Below are 19,608 nucleotides of genomic sequence, written 5' to 3' on the forward strand. Positions count from 1 at the left end.
CCGACAGCCGCACCAGTCGATGACAGAAACGGAAACGCGAGAAAAAGACAAAGAGAAGAAAATAAGGTAGGACGATAGTGGACGAAGGTGTACGCGTCGGGAATGTTGGATACTGGTCGCATATAGTAGCGCAAAAATGATCGCAACTCGAGTTAGATCCCTCGTTTCCTAGGAACTATCCTCGACGCGCTTCTTTCCTACCATATATGCGACTCTTGTGTCCGACGATTCACGAACAACGATCGCGCATCCGATATCGAAAATTTCCTATTTCTTCAGAAAATTGCCCACTTACAACCAAATGTCCTCGAGTCGTGCTACCGATAGCTCGTTTTTACGTATTCTAAACGCATCGTCGAAAGGGTTCATAGCGTGTCGAGCAACGAGACTAGTGTAAATCATTTGTATCTTCTTGTAACCGTGCGTGATCATTGTGCTGAACATGTTCTATATAGATATCCATCCAGAGGTAAACGAACTTCGGGGGCTGAACTGTTACTTTTTTCAACATTTGTAGAGATCCAATGCGATACCGTGATGTTGATGTCTTTAATGTATATATACATACAAAGTTGGTAAATTACCGGTAAGAGAAATAACACTAAAGTAAAACATTTCTCTCGTTATTCTCGCTCTACGACCTAAAGAAATCCTTATGACTTTTCTTTGTAGCGAAAGGATTTGCAAGATAAAACAACGCTCCTTCAATTTTACGTAATATTTTTAGCCTACTGTTGTTTCTAACTTCTCGTCAATAGCTTGCAACCATTATAGTTACCGACCCTCTCATGATTCTAATACCGCTAAATGTTAGAAGAAGGTTGATGAGTTCATAATATCATCTTTTCCGCTTCCTCTTTCATGTATACTTGATTTAGAAAACCAGGATTTTCATCCCATATGTATGTTTTTACTAGAAGTTCTACCAAAAAGATACAAATTATATTTAGAAGAATATCGATGATTTTGAAATGAAAAATTAATAGAAAAACATATTTTTCTTTTTTGCTAACAATCGTGTCCTAAAGCCTTCTAAGCTACTTGTCGCGATACTCGTTATGTCTCATGTGTAAAAATCGAAATCGGAAGTGTAACTATTATCTTGTTAATCCAATAACGAGAAACACAAAATCTGTATGCAAATGTGCGTGGTTTGGTTCGGAAGTTAATCGATCCGCGATATACTTGACGATCGTATCGCGATTACGCGCTCGTTAACGGGCTAAGATCGCGTTCAAATGAGGCGGCCGATTTGCTCGTAATTTGTATCTCAGCATGTGTATCCCATATAACTTGCCGATGAGACTTGCTTCGGCTCGAAGGTCTCTTTTTCAAGCTGCGTCACACAGTTCGAATTATCGTATCCTAACAAGTTTTTATCGTCTATCCTGCTTGCACGATCTAAATTTACTGCCTAAAACATACTCAGGGAAACAATATAATTTACCATTTTTTGAGCTATACACGCGTGAGTTATAATTCAGAGGATTACACGGACTATCGCCTGTTCAATTTTTCAAGAACGTTACCGTATACAATACGAACTTTTCTTTTATCTAGGTAACTTCTGCGCTGATATCGAGAAGATAAGAATTAAAATAGTAAACAAATCTATGTAGGAAGTGTCACGAGCGTAAAACGATAATGTCTGATAATTTATAAAATGAACGAACCGTGGTCGATAAGTTATGGAGAGGAGACGACTGGATCACCATTTACATTCGTAAAAATCAAACCAGACAAACGACTCCATTTCGATTACTTTTCTTTCAACCACTTTGCCGCGTTGGAAGACTGCGTTTCACGCACATCGATCCAGCCGCCGATCGAGACGCCGATTGATCACCATCCGAAGACGTTGACAGAACACGAATCAATTTTTCGCGCTAATAATCTGCTACCACTTTTTTCCACTAAGCCGAACCATGATGTATTCGATCGTTCACTTTCGATCAACAAACACATCGAGCGTTTATTTGTATTCACGACGTGTATAAAGTAACATACGACGTTTAAAGTAGCGCGTCTCGGCACAAACTGAATGTAAACTGACTACCGATCCACGCTACGGTGATCCAAGATGCCCGTAAGTGGCCGCTTTGCGTCCGATTGGTTGAGGCCACTGATCTTCCCTGGTGAACAGCCATTCAGCTGTACGGACGCTTTCGTTGTGTGGTACAACGCGGGTCGTTTGAAATCGTTTCAACGTTTCATCGGTTTCGTAAATCGTCGAAGCGAGTTATAAGTTTCCTTCTTTTGATAGGAAACTCGCGTCCTGTTTCGATATATACGGCAACGACGTTATAAAATTTCGATTTTAAGAGAAAAGTTTTAAAAGAAAAAGATGTAATTTCGTGGAATTTGCGTTTTCTGTCTTTCAGATGATTTAAATTATTCATGTTTCCTTTTTATCTCGATACTTTTTCTCTATAAGTAATATCACAACAAATAGGTGTAAATTACAATTAGAAAGTTATCGATGATTTTGAAACGAAAAGTTAGCGTAAAAATATTCTTTTACGCTAACCATTGTATTCTAAAATGCGTTGACAAGAAAGGAAACGATTACCTCGAACACAGTTGCTATTCGTTTATCTATTTAAAAGCATGCGTATAATGGAATTCAGAAGGTCCTTTTAACACTTAATTTCTGTATACGCGTTATTCATCGTTTTCCACGTTACGTAACGTATAAATACATTTAGCAAGCAAAACAAAGGTAATGGACTTTGCTAATGTATATAAACCATTGCAAGAATGATATATGGGTGTTCTATGGAGAAAATTGTACCAACAGGTTTGGTCGGATCTAGCTCGTTAAAGCAAACCGTGACTATGAAATGATAACTTTGCTAACCGTTGGCTCGTTCGATTAATTATGATTAATCATTTGCACCAATTCGTTTGATACAATAAGAACGAACGTATCTTGTTTCGTCGGAGTAGGAGAGATCCGCCTTGAGAAACTGTATATCACGATGACGTCAGTTTAATAGACCGGTACAGAAATTACAAAATACGAACAACTCAAAGCGAACAGTAGCAGGTAGTTAATATACGTCAAGCTTGCTTTATCGCTACGATAATCGATCTAATATGTACTCACATTTGTCGACAGTTGGCTAGTCAACGAGTGAACCTTCTCTTGAGCGTCCACGAGTTCTCGTCGTAATTTTCTCAGCTCGTGTGCCTGTTTCTCCTCGGCTGAACTGTACAGGCTGCTCGCTGTCGATACCAAAGATACGGAAGAACCGTGGACTGAAGGCAAAAAAAGAGAAAGTTCTCTTTTTTCCATTTATTTTTGACAAAAGGTTGGAAATGAAAAGCGACATCGCAGGAAACTTGTGCGTATCTCTATGTCGAAAATGCACGCTATCGTGTTACGCGTTTCTGTGACGTTCCTCCGAGTTTACTTTGGTGTTAATTCCTCGATAAGTTATGTAACAGAACATGCCGTATCTTCGACGGTTGGTAAAAATGATGTTTAAAAAAATAACGATAACTTTAAACGGAAACTTACTATCGTCGTCCTTATGCACGTGTTGGTAAAGATTAGGTGGTTGCCGAGAAGTGTGCGTAGGCGTTGGAGACGTCGGTTGAGACCAGTGTTGTCCCGTACACCCGGTAGATCCTACAGGAACGCTGTAATATGGTTCAACGCCTACGCCCATTCCTATTCCGACTCCGACTTCCTCGCCAACGGAAGACGAAGCTCCACTTCCTCTAGCTAACATTGACGGATACATTTTTTCGCTTTTCGTGGATCTGCGAAAACAGAGGTTTAAACATCTGAATAGTTGGTAGAAAGAAACGTTGCGGTATTATATCGTAAATGCCTTCGAAGATAGGCAAAAAGTTCCTTCAATCGATCCTATTATATCGTTAAGTATTTCTGTACTCGAAATTATTACTACGATACCGTAGTTGTTGATGCGATGAAACGATATTCGATATATAATAATTGTCACGATTGTTTAACGAACTGTTTGCATCTTCGAAGAATAGAAAGCGCGCAACGTGCATCGATAAACGTCTAATATCGATGTTGAAAGAAGAGAAGACGTTCAAATAATTTACAAAATCTCGTTCACGTTATAGAAAGTGTTTGTATCTTCCATACACACGAGATTACCTAAGTATTTTCTTTCAAACGATAGAAAGCACAATTACTGAATATTTATAGCTTGTTACGCTTGGTTGCATTCAGAAATTAGATTAATCTCGGAGAAAAGCATATTCCATTCCTGAATACAATCGCGTATACGTGTATGCGTGTCCTTGAAATGAAAATGTTCAGATGCGAAGAAATTGACGTGCTTCGTACCGCGCGCGCGCACGCGAGAGAGAGAGAGAGAGAGAGAGAGCTCGTTAAAGTTAATTCAACGGAAAAATTCCACATAGATCGATCGATTCGTCAGACAAGAGTAGTTCTTTGCATCTGATATTCGGTTGACTTAGGACGTCGATGGAAACACGCCCGTCTACCTAGCGAGTGTATACGTAATTAGTCGATCTAGAAGAGGCTCCTAATTAAAAGATAAATTCCCTTTAGTCTGAATGTCGAGTGCCGCTTCTCGATCGTGTATACACTCGTACGGTTCTGTAATAGCACAGCGAAAGAGGACGAATAAACGATAAAAAAGTTGACTTTCACGGAAAAGTATTTCAAACGGAATTAAACGCAGGTACATCGTAGCGTCGAAGATATTTTTAGCAAAAAGAACCTTCGAGCTTTACATATTCGTAAAATGTTTCCTTTCGCTGTGCAAATAAGCCTTAATCCTTAACTCGTATGGCGAGGATCAAGTCATTGATAAACGAGGAATGAGTAAATAATTAATTAGCACTTAACGAGAAGTGCGCATACTCCGGACAGAAAAAATGATAAATTCAGAGAAAGATGCACGTTATGTCTGTTACCGTTTTAATCCACACCATACTAGTCGAGGAACGACATGCGTTTGGATAAGAAGCACATATCAATCACAAATACGAAATACAAAGAAAAATAGAATCGACTTAACAAAATAATAACTAAAGTATTTAAAATCAATAATACAAATGTAAAACTCGACAGAAGTAAGTGCACATGGATATGTGTGTCTTTAGTGCGTATAATTGGCACTCGTGTATACGTGTAGGGTACAAAACCCTCGAAGGTTTCGTTCTTTCAATACTTATGCATGGAAAACAGGCTCGACGAATGTGTATTCTAGATTTTCGCACTACCTTGGGAATGTCCTGTCCCGCAGATGGCTAGAACGGTATCAAATGATCTGCGTTATTTCACCGTAAACGAGCAATCGCTGTCATAGAGTGGTTAATTAGAAAAAGAATCAGAAAAAAGCTGAAACTGATCATTTGAAAAAATGTGGTGAAAAATTTGCATCCTCTAGTCATGCATCTATACATATGGATGTATGCAAATGACTTGTAACAAAATTTGATGTAATATCGTGAAAATTAATGCAGCGAATAAACTACTCTGTAAATTTACCTAATAGAATTGCTTCTATTAAGTCTCGGTGGAGCTGGAGATCCTGTCGAGTCTCTCTGATGTATCAATAAGCGAGCGTGTGTTAAGCTTGCCCGATGCGATCCTAATGATTCTACGCTGTCAGCTTCGCACAATCCCATTCCTGAAATTAGACAAATTTTTCCTTTCAAAATAAATAATTCAAAAACTAGTCTTTGACCTAAAGTTATTTCAATATTTTCTGACAGTAGTAAAACGTAAAATTTATAAAAATGACAAGCTAAAGTAGCAACACTTGAGTTGACCTAAAATATGTTTGAAACGGCATAAAAACTTGCCTTGAGAACGTCCACTTGGCGTGTACGTGTTGCTGTGTCTCATCCAAGATGTAGTATACGGACTATTGGGAGTGTAATATCCTTGCAGATCAGGGGCCGCGTAATTGCTGCACGTATCGCTGAGACTTCCATCTGATGGTTTGAGTACCCGCGGTGAGAAGGAAGTAGCCGTTGGTCCTGCACCGGATCCTCTTTCGCGATGATGCGCGGATGCAAATAGCGCCGTGAATTCTGGGCTACCAGGCTTTGGTAAACTTTGCGATCCGAGCATAAGACGATCTCGCACTGATTGAGAAAGTTGGCTGGCGCTAGGACCTGTGAGGCTGTAACTCTTATAATGATGTCCTTGATTCGACGTGGAAGAGTTGGCTTGAAGTTCTGTAGTACATGTTTGAGTACCACCGGATACTTTGACCTGCAATGTCACACGAAAAAACAAAAGATCCGTTAATTAATGCTCGCCTAATATACCGCCGTGTAGAAAATTAAAGAGAAACTGAGCGATCTTACCTTCGTTCTTGGAACTGCGCTAACTTGAGCAGTTCTCGTCGAATCTTTGCCACCATTTTGAACTCCGTTGGGACTGGGGCTGGTGCCAGCGCTGTGTCTCTTAACATATCCGAAACTCTGTGGTACACCTCTAACTTTGCTGCTGCTGCTCGTCGATGTTCCCGATGAAACTTTCTGTGGTTTTTCGCCGTTCGCATACTCAGCCATGGCCTGTTTCCGATGTTTCTCCTGAAAGAGAAATTATTCAGTCAGAACATGAAAGTATCTAAAGGGGTTAGCCTCTTAACCTACAATATCGTGTGAAAGACGTTGTACGTCGATCGGGTCAAACATAAACAACACGTGTGAGAGACGTGGTACGTCGTTGTTGTTGATTCATTATATTCACTTCAAGATAATAAATCTTTCTTGTTCAACGATCAATTGATAGTAATTATTTATCAAACATCTTGCAAAATAAAATTAGTTGTACCTTACACATGCATTTACATATCGAAAGACATGTGCGATTCGCACAACTTTGAACGCTCAGCCAAACCGTGATGTTGGTTCGACGTGTGACCGATCTTGTCGTTGTTTATGGCACGCGTTATTGGAACTTAAATCGTAAGCTCGAGGATCGGGAAATTCTAAAAAGAAATTTCTACGGAAATAAAATTCAAAGACTGCATTAAGCTCGCTAAACCGACTATCTCAAAAAATCAATATTGTCCGGTGATGCAACGACGTAAGAACGAACAAAACTGTATAAATGTTTACCTGAGATCGCCTGGAGGGATTAGGACTCGGAGGTGCAGCCTCCTTGTCTCTCTCCCGATCCCTTGCAGCTCCAGCCTCGATATATTTTTTCCATTGCTGGCTGTTTGAGCTGCTGTTCGTCGAGCTATTCAAGCCTGGCTGTTGCTGATGTTTGAACGCCGAGTTGTCCGTTTGCTGAGAACTGTCCGACTTTTTCACGTGCGGATGATGACCAGGATGTCTGGAGCTCACCACACGGTATACCAGGTTACTCCCCTGTTGTGCACCCTGGGGGGTGGCCGAATTACCGCCACCCCCCACAATCACGCCTCCACCACCCGGCACCCTCTGTTTACGGAAACAAACAATTTTTTCTGATTAAAACACGCTTTAAAAACTCGACGAATTATTATAAATAACACAACTTGTTATTATTATTGTAACTGTCGTGTTGATCGTAATATCAAATTAAAGCGTAAAGAGGCGTCGCTATAAATGTAATTTCAGTGGAATAATCCTGCTGGAATATTTCTAAAATATTTTATTGCGAAATTCTTGTCGGTAGCCTTTAAACGCATAATGGGATATCATCGGTGCCGCTGCAATCAAACTCGCGACCTGGGTCAAGGACTTTCGGTAAAGTTAATTTCACTACTATCGATTCTCGAGCGCGCGGTTTGCGAGAATCAGAACCCTCATAGCATGATTCAGAAGAGGGCGCCGGAACGGCGCGGCAACTGCTCGAAGGAGTATAAGATCTTTTTGCACTGCTGTATGACCTTTACTGTTTGAGTTACGAGAATGCTAGGAGTCAAATATTTTATTCTTCGTTTCTTTCCCTTTTTTAAAAATTTCCAATTAAATGTTCACTTTCCTTCTGAAACACTATTTTTTTTATACGACACAGAAATAAAAGTTCAGTATTTATTCTTGCAACGAATAGTTTAATCTTCACATCAATGTTAATATTATTTTCCTCCTTTTCGGTTATGTATTCTCCTTTATGACGTTCTTTTTACAGCCTCCTATCCACCTACGTTTATTACGGACTGGCAGATTTTACGATTCATAAAAACGAACAATCCACGAAGTGTCAAAATAGCGAACAACTCGTGATATTGTTCCACGTACTGTCAAGCCTCGTTCGGCAACCACTTTCACGCGATGCAATCAATCGAATCGCTTTAAACGATCCGATAAATGGACCCAACCAACATTCATCGATCTTTCCGCTGCTGCTCCGTTTCTGATTCTCTCCAATCCCTTCATTTACCACGCGGAGTTATATCGCGTATCAAATGACTCACGGGGTTAGAAACGGTACCTCGGGTTTTTACTACCCGGATCGTAAACGTACTACGAGGAGGCCATAAGCGAGACAAAAGATCCCCGTGGGTCAAACGCAGCTTTTTCTCTTACTGCCCCTTAGAAACGTGTTCGCAGTTCGACCGAAACACGGTTCTCGTCGACGGTAATTTCTAACTTTACATGAAGAAACGATCGAAGAATAACAAATATCGGCCGATTCTTTTATCTTTGGATGACACTACTGCCACAAAAATTCAAACAAACGGTGCCTTGTTTCGAGTAGAAGACGCCAACGTCGGCTACGTTTTTCATTCTTTCGTTTCCAGTTAGTTTATTTTCAGAAATGTTCTCGTGAAAACATTCCTTTTTCTAACGGAGCAAATGTTATCGTCCAGACAGCGCCAGGGTGCAGTCGAACGGCGCTCCAACTACACGGAAAAAATGTGGAAAAAAATTTTATGAGCCTGAAAACTATCTGGAATAACGATAACATTTTTCTCGTAAAGTGATAAAACCTAACTTTGAAATCTTTTCTCGTAAGTAAACTCACCATTCTTCTACTTTGATCGATGTGTCACGTATTCCAAACTGTACGCTAATAGCGTCCTTTAATTTCATACAGATGCACGCATACAGTTGTTGTATCGTTACTTGATCGTTCGCGACCGGTTTAACAGAATGATTATAGTTAATTACACTCGTTCCTGTCACATTGGATGATTATTCACGTAGCTTTACACGCACTGAACACGTACCACTCGTAAAATTAATTCGGCCAGCTTCGTAAAGTGTTCTTGACAACCGGTACTGCGTATGCTCACTGATACACGTGTCTACGAGTTTCGAAGGATCGATAACGGTGGAATACCTGTGTGAACATCGAATGCGTCATTGCACGGGATAATTAAGGGATAGCCCTCGAGCAGAACCACCCTTGTTACCCTCGACGACTAGTGCAATTTAACTGGGGTGCCTATTTGTTCCAGACACTCTTCATTCAACACGAATTTCAAATACCTCTCGATATTTGTCTAATCAAAGCATTTAATTTGAATTTACAAACGTGACATTAAGTTTTACATGGTTTAAAATAAGCGAATCTTTCTATGCAAATATATGGAAGAATTACAGTTTCCGTGGAATTAAGTTTCTTCTAGAAGGTAAAAAAATATGAAACAACGATAATAATGTTATGTTAGAAAAGCTAAGAATATTAAAGCTGCTTCTCCTTAAATAACACGGCAGAAACATAGTTGTGCGGCAAATGATTTCTCGCCACGTTTCGTCTAAAAACACGAAATTTGAAAGCGGCTCTTCATTAACCGCAACCGTGCAAACAGTACCGTGAAACTCTTTCCCTATTCAGCTAAGAGTCACTTTGCAATGAAAACAGCAAGGCGTGAAACCGATCCACAGCACGGAACACCACTAAATATTCATTACGGAGGTAGAATATCCATCTTAGAAAATTATAGGGTTCCTTCGTCTCTTAGCGAATTAGATGATTTCATCGAGGGTTCCTCGAATGTGCGTCATTTAGTTGGCCTTCTTTTTTTCTCTCACTCTCTCTCTCTCTCTCTCTCTCTCTTTCTTTTTGGTAGGAATCGTAGCGAATGAAAACGCCTCGAGCACGGCGCGGTAGCACAGCTTTCACCGTGAGAAATTTACGAAAAATTGTTTTTTCAACACCGTTGACATTTTTCACCACCTTCGACGAACGTCACGTTTTCATGAGTCGGACGAACGTTAACTGCCGACTGCGAGGGTCGACGATCCATTGCTCACCGACTCTGCTCCCCACTTTATGCCACGATACTACTTACTAACGCCCGGCTACCGAATACTACATTGGTTGTGTACAGGCTGCCGCAAAAAGTATCACCGACCAAAACATCAACGAGTCACCGACTCTTTATTATCATGTGGTACGTTCACGCGTAATTTCCTTTCGCAAGATTGGATGTTTTTTTCCTGCACTGTTGCGGATGAGTCGAAATGGTAGACAATGTAAATTAGAGAGAAAGAATGTAAATTGTATCTGGTAAAAAAAAAGGGGCAGAGTAATTTATTTCGGGTTTTAAAATAATCGTAAGCCAGATGTAGAGTTGCGATGGTAAATGCCAGTTAGGTTGGAGTTGGAAAAGATGAAAATATAGCGCAAAATTATCTGATCTATTTATCCTATCTGTAAATCTGTGAAGATGGTAAACATTGAAAATCTAATTAGTATCTAGATGATAAATCAATACACAAGTACGTAAGTATCAAAATTAATAGAAATACGTTCTTTGTTCTTGTAGAATATCTTTTGTAATGAAATAGAAAAAAAGAATATTAAAGTATAACAAATTTATTACCTTTCAATAACTATAAAATCTATGTAATGTAATACATCGATACGTATAAAATCTCTATTAATTGCAAGATATAGAAACGATCGAAAAACTTGGCTACTTTGCGGCGTGTGCTGACTAATGTAATCTATGTCGGTATTTAAATAACGCGATTTGCAGGTAAAGTAGAGTAAAAGGAACATTGTCTTGTAAATGATAAGGTGCCACGCGAGCCACACCCCATCGTCTTTCACCCTTTTTGCTTTATCTGGGGGAAAAGTGGCAGGGTTCAAAAGGCGGAAAAGAAACGTTACGTGAAAACTGATTACATTTCGGGTCGGTCAGGGATTTCCGACTCGAACCAGGAAAATCGAGGATTATCCTATACGGATTATCGACTATAGAAGGAACTAACTTTTCAAGGGGAACGGTATCATATCGGAGAACCCTTTAACTCGGCTTAACTGATCATCTAAAATGACCACAAAATGGATATCTGAAAATAGCAGCGAAGGGGTTAAAATCTACCATTCCCTTCTTTTTTTAACGATTTGCATAAACAGCACAGAATTTTTAAATATATATTTTTATATCGACGATATAGATATTCCAATATTATCGAGAATTAATTAATGCCAAAGACAAGAAAGAGTAATCCGATTGAATATTACTTTTAAGTTGGATAGTTTAAGATTTCAATATAATTATTGCATTCGCGTGGGCAGCTATGGAACGCACGTAGAGAGAAATTTTCGTTTTTATCAATGATAAGTCACTTTATTCGACGGTACGTTAAACCTACTAATTTGTATAAAACAATTATTAACGTAGGGAGGTCTCAAATTATCAGTTGAAAAGAGAGATCAATCTATTTGCCTCGAAAGGCAGAACATTTTCTGCGTTTCAGTGAAAATTGCCGCTCATTAACGACGATTGTAATTCGGCTAATGAGCAGTTTTATTTATTCGTAATGCTCTTACATTACCGTGCAAATATTTCGAACCGAATAAACCAGCCACTGGCTGAATGGGTATTCATAGAAAGATGAAATGACTGTGGAAAAGCGAAACGTATACCCTTTACGTCTTACTCGGTTTAATAGGGTAATTACGCGAAAGAGATAAACCAAACTCGAGAAAGAACATAAATTACGGAAATATCGCAAAATTCGGAACGCGGGAAACTTCTCTCGTACAATTTTCAATTTGCCAACCAATTGTACAATAAAAAATGCAGTGGGAATATTATTACCCGTTATTCCATTATTCTTTATTATTCTTTCGCAATTTTCCTTCACTTTTGTTAAGCTAAATATACAATAACGTAGCATACCACAGGTTTCTTTTTTAAATAAACGAAAATTATATAAGCTGCGTTAGGTTGCACGTGAAAAGCAATTTCTTGCGCCGCACGGTCATCAAGTTATACAGCTGGATTTTTATTACAGTCAGATTCAGCCCAACAGCGTATCTCTGCCATTTCTCATAGTCTTTTTTATCGATACTGTACAAACAGCAAAATAGCTCCTATCATATCTGAATAAAGTTTAAATTTTAAATATAGATTTCCTAGATCAACACGAACGATGTCTTCGGACGTCTAAAACTACAAGAAGTTGGAACATAAACTGCTGTATAACGCAGAGCATGCTACTTCCTCCGAGCTTATGCTGCGCTGCGTCACTCTGCGCTTAATATGCATCTTGTAACGTAGAAATTTTACGCGCAAAAATGCGGTTGCATATACTGCGCTGCATCACTCTACGTCCACTTTGTGCCCAGACTAAAAGGCTGCAAGAACTTCCCTACTTGTCTCGGCGAAAGAAACAAACCATCGTGTATCATTTGCCACACGACAAATTCGATTCAACGTATCGTCAAGTTTTACCTTGGGATATCGACGCGAAGGAAGGTTGTATCGAATTAACGACAATCCTACAAAATGAACTAGAAATACGAACACGTATTCAAATTTATGTTAATTTATGTAAACCGCGCTAGATTATTCCTTTTAAATTCCATCCAAATAAATATGGTTAAGTACCAAAGATTAAACCGTGGATTTTTATGCATTTATAAATTGGAAGATGCAAAAATGCAGAAACGCAAATATAATATGCAAAAATATACAAAATATCCAAAGCGTAGTACTCGTTACAACGTTTAATAGATGAAACAATTCCCTATATAGATTCGATATTTTTAAATTATGCTCGTAAAGATATGAATTTGTATAAATATCCGCGATTTACTAATGATTGGACTAGGAACTCTGTTTTAAAGGTACAAAAAATGCACGGAGTACACGTAATTTGCACAAATATTGTACTACTCTCTGTAATATTTGGCAAGTAGGACAATCGTCTACCTGACTTCTATTTCTTTAATTATATCTATAAAAATACGAATTTACATAGACAACCGCAGTTTATTAACGATCATTACAGGGTATGATACAATCTGAAAAAAAGAAGACAACGCTTCTAATTAGCGGAACACAGTGGGCTGAATATGAAAGTGAGAAGCTCCGAAGGTGGTTGATGATCAGCCAGCACGTGCGTATTATCAATGATAGATGCAGGCAACGTGAAAATGGCCCGAAGCGAAACGGTCCTCCCTCGCGTGCATCTATAGCTACATTTTGTTCGCGATAACTGTTGCCTACGAACGACAGAGACCGTCAAAGGGAGTAGGAATAGTCGGGAAAAGAGAACGGTTATTATTTCAGCGAGCAGATATCGATTCCATTCGACGACCTGCCGTGACCCGTCTGCATAACTCACAGCAACGCGTACACTAATCCTTCCCCTTCTTCCCAATTCGTGCAAAACGCGTTCCTTTTTGTATTACGCGACCGAATGCACCAAACGCTGTTCGCGCCTTTCGTCTCGACAGAGACGTTTCTCCAAAGATTTCACAAATCCTTTCTCGCCTTTGGGGGGGACGAAAAGAGAAATAAAGAAAAAAGAAAAAGAAAGGAAAAGAGAGCTAAAGAAAGTCAACCAGCCGGAAGCAAAAGGATAAAATATGAAAGAACGTCCCCCGGAAAGGACTGAGAATCGATACCGATCCCCGAAGCCTTTATTTACGTCGTGGTATCCCGATATAAATTCAACCAACGATGGTGTAAAATTTCAACTGCCAGTATTAGAGATTTAGCAAAATTTTAGATGTTTGATTCAACTTTTCAAACACACTAATCAAATTTAAGTTAAAAACATTGTAGTAAAATTTGCCATTTCCTCGATTGATGGACAAAGCCTGGAAAGAACCTGCTTCTTTACGAGTATCACGAAGAAACTGTTTTCACAAAGAATGTTGTTTCTATCTGTCGAAATATTTTGACGAACCTCCCGAGGAAACGTTTCCTTCGGGAAACTGAAGAAAACAGCGACCGTCGGGAATATCGGCGAAGAGGAATAAAGACGTGGTCGTCCGTGAAAGGATAAAAAATTTGAAAGAAAAAAAAATAGGTAAGATAGGAAAGATATAAGAAACGACGTGGACAAATCGAAGGACAATGCCGGAGAGTCGAATACTCGTTGCCTTTCTCCGTTTTCCTTTCTTCTTTATTTGCTACGATAAGAGTGGCTTGGAAAGTTGCCTCGAGATATCTCAGGGGTCCTCTAAGCCTCTTATTCATTGGGTGGATGGTGCAGGATGCGCGCGTACGAAACATCTAAACTTCCGACAACATACGGCATTGCGCTATGCACTATGCGAGAGAGAAAAAGGGAGATCACGCTGTGAATGGGGCTATTAGGGAAAGGGGGGTCAAATGCAAGCGCTCTGCAACATGCAGCGTTACAGCGATGCGATGCACCGCCGTATATTAAGAGGGAATAAAAGGGGAGAAAATAAACGCGCGATACACAAGGCGCAAGTTAAATTGGAACGGGTGAAAGAAGCGGGGGACGAGAAACCGATTGACCAACCAATAGGAAAAAAAAAGTTGAGAGCGGTAGAGAATAGCCGGAGCGAGGGAAAGTCCCAGTTTGAAAGGGTACAGATCACCTAGAAGATTGCTCCCGTGATTAAAGACACTTTGATTCGCTCAGTGCCTTGATGCACGCGTTATGCGCCCCTGACGAATCCACGCATGGGAATGCAGTTTATCCGATGGAAAATACTGGCGTTCAACCAACGAGAAATTTCTGCTGTTTGTCATGTAAATACGTTGCGCGATAAAACCATATGTCGTTTTCCAGTAACGCCATTATCTTGTCGAGGAACGTAGAAATATTCGCGCGTTCGATTGCTGGCTTTTGTGTAAAGCTGTTACGTCGGGCATTCCATTTTCACGATATTATCCTTTGGCATTTTCTCGTCTTTTTTTAATGATTTTAAAATTGCAAATATACGGTTTTTATGGGGACAAAAGGCAAAGTAACGTTTACTAGATTGTACATGATTTTACGCACGATGTGCTTCGTGTGCATCAATATAGCACAAAAAGTTTGGAGCAATATTTTTGTTTCTCGTTGTTAAAACAGGCTGATTCCCGGGGTTTTCAGCTGCGTCATCAAACAACAAATTCTCGGGTTCGAGATCAATGGAGAAAAATGTACAGGCAAATTGTCAAAGCGACGGTGGCATTTTAATTCGATTTTTGCCGTAACTTGATTTCCAATCGCCTGAACGTAGAACATTTAAAATGAACCACCCAGTATACGGCAGCTGCACGACGCAACAGCTGACGCATATGTAGAAGCGAAATGCTTTGTAATTTCATTGTTTGCGCACGAACTCGCATCCGCGCTTATGCGTTGCCGACCTACGTTTCGGTGAGACCGTGCACGCATCTATTCAATAATTAGACGACACAACGTAATGCGTCTTGAATAATTATTATACGTCGAGTAGTTCTTATATTGTCGGCTGCGAGCAATTGTTTGTCAATTATAGAGATTTGTTCCAAGAAACCGCAATGACTCGCGAATCAACCCTTCTCTTTTCCTCTCTCTCTTTCTCTCTCTCTCGTTCTGTAGATACGCGCGTATACGTAAAAGCCTGTGGTAATTCGTATTGTTCCAGCTCGTTACCATTCTTTTTTTTCCAAAGGAATTGATTCACCGGAACTCCGATTTAATTGTAAGCTTAATTAATTGCAACCAATGTTTGCCGAGCAATCCGATGTCAACTGATTAATAAAACCCTAATTGATACGTCGACCGAATTGGTACGTCGTGTTTATCGTTGCGTGTTTAATGAACAAGCTATTGGCGGATTACTTTGATTGGAAATGATGGAGCGTATGAACAAAGGGAGAAAATCGTGGCATTTGTTGCGCACGTTCGTACCTATCTGTCTCATTTACCATCATAACCGCGCCCCTCCAATTTTCACTCAAAAATGATCAAACTGTACAACGAATCGCGATATTTTCATGCCATCTTTGTCACCAAAGTGGAGTCATCGATCGCTAAGTATGTACAGGGGAATATTCTGATGAATATTATTCCAGCTACTTTATAAATACCAGACAATTATTCCATATATAGAATTATTCGTTCATCCTAACGATGTTTTCAGGAATTGCACGCATATAAACAGACTAAAATATATTATAACGTAGAATTATCAGAAACACGGACCCAGAAGAGAAATGCGTATTCGGTGGTACCCTAATTAACAAATTAAATACGTAGTATTTTAGATCAAAATATCCAATGTAACGACACATTTAAACTGTGCATTATGCAAATGTAATTACCGCTATTGTCACGAGTCGACGAAAGGAAGATATTGTATAAAATGAAATTACAAGCAAATATTTGTAATTCACTGTTCTTTAGAAAGCATCAACCATCGTGTACATAATTGAGCTTCCATTAAACAACAATTCTGCACTGGCGAATAATTAACTATGCGTGTAACGAACCCGTAAACAATATTTCCATTCGCCATTATCCTGTTTGGCAACGGTTATACTTTGGCGTTTATTTAAAGGATAAATACCACCGACGAAATATCGATTTAGCTAAGTTCGCTGACCTTGTGATGAGAGGAATGGCCTGTGTGATTGGCGGAGGTGTGATTTCCGGCGGGAATAGATGCCAGGTCCTCGATGGTTAACTCCGCTAAGGCGTCGTTGCCACCGCTGCAACCGCCTAACAAGCCGCCTGCGATGACGCTGCCACTTCCTGGACTGCTCCCGATGCAACCTCCATCCGACCTTACAACGTTTGCCGAGGGTCTCTTCTGCACCCTTCTCGAGGTCACCAGTTCTTTCACCCCTGACAATTCTCGCCTCGAACCACCCACGTATCTAAAAAAAAAGCACGTGCGACTCTCGTTAATGTTTACGCTCAACGCCACACCGCTCTAAAAAATATTCAATTAAAAATTATGCCAAGTTTTGCTTCGCTTGCCCCTTTACGTATGTTGTCGTAATTCCTCATAAACTTAAATAAGCTTTGACGTAAGGTAACCGTTCTTTTTTCTTGAGATTTTCAAGTTACCTAACAGCGCTTCTTTGTCGCGATAAATCTCATCTGATCGATATCTTTCTATAGATGTTAGTAAATAAAATTTTTTTAGAAAAATAATTGCAGAGTACCTTGGTACCCAAGTACCGGAGTACCCACTGTAGGATAACTTATCCTTTGGAAGAAGATTTTCAAGCAACGAATAGACTAGTACCAGCCATAGCAGAGCTTTTCTATTTAAAGACACACCGGATGAGTTAACGCGCGGAATATAAAAGCTGCATGTACCTAGACAACGACGAGCGTAGTTGGCTTTTTTGTAAGGAATCTCCGACAGAATGTTGCAGGCGGTTGAAAAAGCACCGTAGTTACCATGGCAGTATGAATCGTGTCAAACGAGGGAGGATTCGAATCGTATAGAAATTGCTCTATTAGCGAGATTAGATCCGCGAGTCAATCCATTTGGCCGACAATGTCTGTCCTGCGAGCTGTTCTAAATCGATGTGACGCTGTCCGCGCGTCCACCTCGTCCCCTTTGTGCCAGACGACTTTCGTGATTGTCGCCAATTAAAATTGCACAAAAACTTAACGAATCAACGTTTCCTTCTTGGCAACGTCGCGACCTGTAATCTGAAGGTAAACGCGTTGATTTATATATACCACGTTAAAACTTGACTCTGTGCTCGTGGCATTTTAAAAGTCTGTATAGGTCGCGTGATTTAACTCGAAACTCCAGCTATTATATGTAACGTGAGGCGGGAGAACATTGGCAAATTTTTCAGTCAAACTACGATGATTTATTATCGTGTTCTTATGGTATGATACTTAAAATACCAATGTGATTAGATGCGGATAAAGGAGGCAAGATGTTGAACAAAGAGAATAAAGAAATGAAATCAATAGCGGTTGTTAAGCTGACGTAAAAGATCTGGAGATTCTGCACGGCTGGGACGTTGACTAATTAGTTTATAAGTAGTATAAGTCGGTTGCTGAGCGTCCGATCGCAGGTGTGATATGTATGTTTACTTTGCATTTAGACAAGTCTCCGAGCAACAAATTTGCTGATGCAAATCTTGGAAAGTCTCGTGGCTCGTGCGATTAATAATTCACGAATCACGCGCCTAGGATTAGGATTACTGTTCTTACGTGAGCGCACTGCTGTCGCAAGACTTTACCAACTAATGTGATTAACGCGTTCTGCTTCTAATAATGCTTTTCCGACATTTCTTTACAAGCTTTCCTCGACTAGCGTTTCTCTCATACCGTTGTAATTATCCGTGACGCCGTACGCGTCGCGTGAAACGTAATATAATTGTTTACTGTTTCAGATTTCGTAATCAATATACGATGCCGAACAGTAAGCTGTACATGTTATATCGAACGATACGGGAATTTACTTTAAGTCTAGTCGACTTTCTTCAAATCTGATCTTTGTCGTTTTCAATACCTTATATCTTACGTGAAATAAATTTAATTTAATCAAGATTAAGCTGTCTTAAACATTACGATCTAACGATAATCGAAGGTGACATGAAACTCGTTGCTCCATTTTGAACAAAAATATTCGTCGATGGCCTTGCATTATGAAAGATTTTATTTTAGATAATTGGGAAGAGCGCGTGAATTACCAAAGAATTTAAGAAGTAAAGTCACGAAAAGTAAAAGTGTAGCGATGTTCTTTCAATACCTCTAACACGAGTTCCATCGAAAAGATTTTATTTCCTTAAAGATAGATCGAAGGAAAGTAAAGGTAGAGAAAAGACGGTGAAAGTTACAGCTGTGTTCTCATCAACATTTCAAGATTTTCGTCCATTCTTTCTTACCTTTCTTTTCGGTAAGATGCGATGGTTACAATGAACGATCGTCTTGTCTCGATATTAACGACCCTTCGTAATAATATTATATCAATATTTTCATACCGAGATAATTCGAACACGATGGCTGTTTTCTTAGTATCATAGCGATTCTCTTGTTATTCTTATGTCCGTACAAATGTATAATGTACAGTTCTCCAAGTAGCGAGAACTACTCGAAGATACAGAGAAAATATAGACGGCACGGAAAAATCTATTCTATGGAATTATTGAAAAGTATAGCATCTCAATCGATGTCAAAGACAACTCAACGGGGCTATCGACGTTTACTTTCTTCGGAATACGAGATCGAACGATTCCTCGAATATATTTTCATTCGCGTAAATTCGACCATATAATTTTTCATTCTCACTTTCTCAAGCAAATATCGTACAATAAAACTACCACCCTCCCGTCAAATTTTGTATACTATCGTCATTTTCATTTTCTCAACTCACAAAACCGTGCAATATCCGTCACTTTACATAGAACGTTGCAAATAAAATATCTCATTCTGCTGTCTCTCGAATCGGACGGTAACCGGAAGGTCCGCGACAAAATAACACTCGTGACAGGTCATTCATCCCCTAAAACTTCCTAACCTTGACACCCGGACGCACCGATA

At 39.6% G+C, this 19,608-nt stretch overlaps 1 protein-coding gene across 8 annotated transcripts in view; it reads right to left on the minus strand.

Moving 5' to 3' along the window:
• Window positions 1-19,608, minus strand: part of LOC100749443 (protein sickie) — a 196,624-nt gene that overhangs the window by 42,733 nt on the left and 134,283 nt on the right. For 6 of the 8 annotated variants that reach the window (XM_024367606.2, XM_024367603.2, XM_024367605.2 and 3 more), the window contains 8 exons: window positions 16,697-16,970; window positions 7,084-7,410; window positions 6,325-6,552; window positions 5,815-6,229; window positions 5,498-5,639; window positions 5,230-5,256; window positions 3,521-3,765; window positions 3,107-3,258 (listed from right to left, as the gene is read on the minus strand). In XM_024367606.2, coding sequence (XP_024223374.1) covers window positions 3,107-3,258; window positions 3,521-3,765; window positions 5,230-5,256; window positions 5,498-5,639; window positions 5,815-6,229; window positions 6,325-6,552; window positions 7,084-7,410; window positions 16,697-16,970 — 1,810 coding nt within the window. The remainder of the gene's footprint in view (window positions 1-3,106; window positions 3,259-3,520; window positions 3,766-5,229; window positions 5,257-5,497; window positions 5,640-5,814; window positions 6,230-6,324; window positions 6,553-7,083; window positions 7,411-16,696; window positions 16,971-19,608) is intronic. The other 2 variants (XM_024367604.2, XM_012385539.3) reach the window with 1 other exon arrangement.

The sequence above is a fragment of the Bombus impatiens genome, unplaced genomic scaffold (genome assembly GCF_000188095.3).
Source record: "Bombus impatiens unplaced genomic scaffold, BIMP_2.2 scf_0321, whole genome shotgun sequence".
In the NCBI taxonomy this organism is placed as follows: domain Eukaryota; kingdom Metazoa; phylum Arthropoda; class Insecta; order Hymenoptera; family Apidae; genus Bombus; species Bombus impatiens.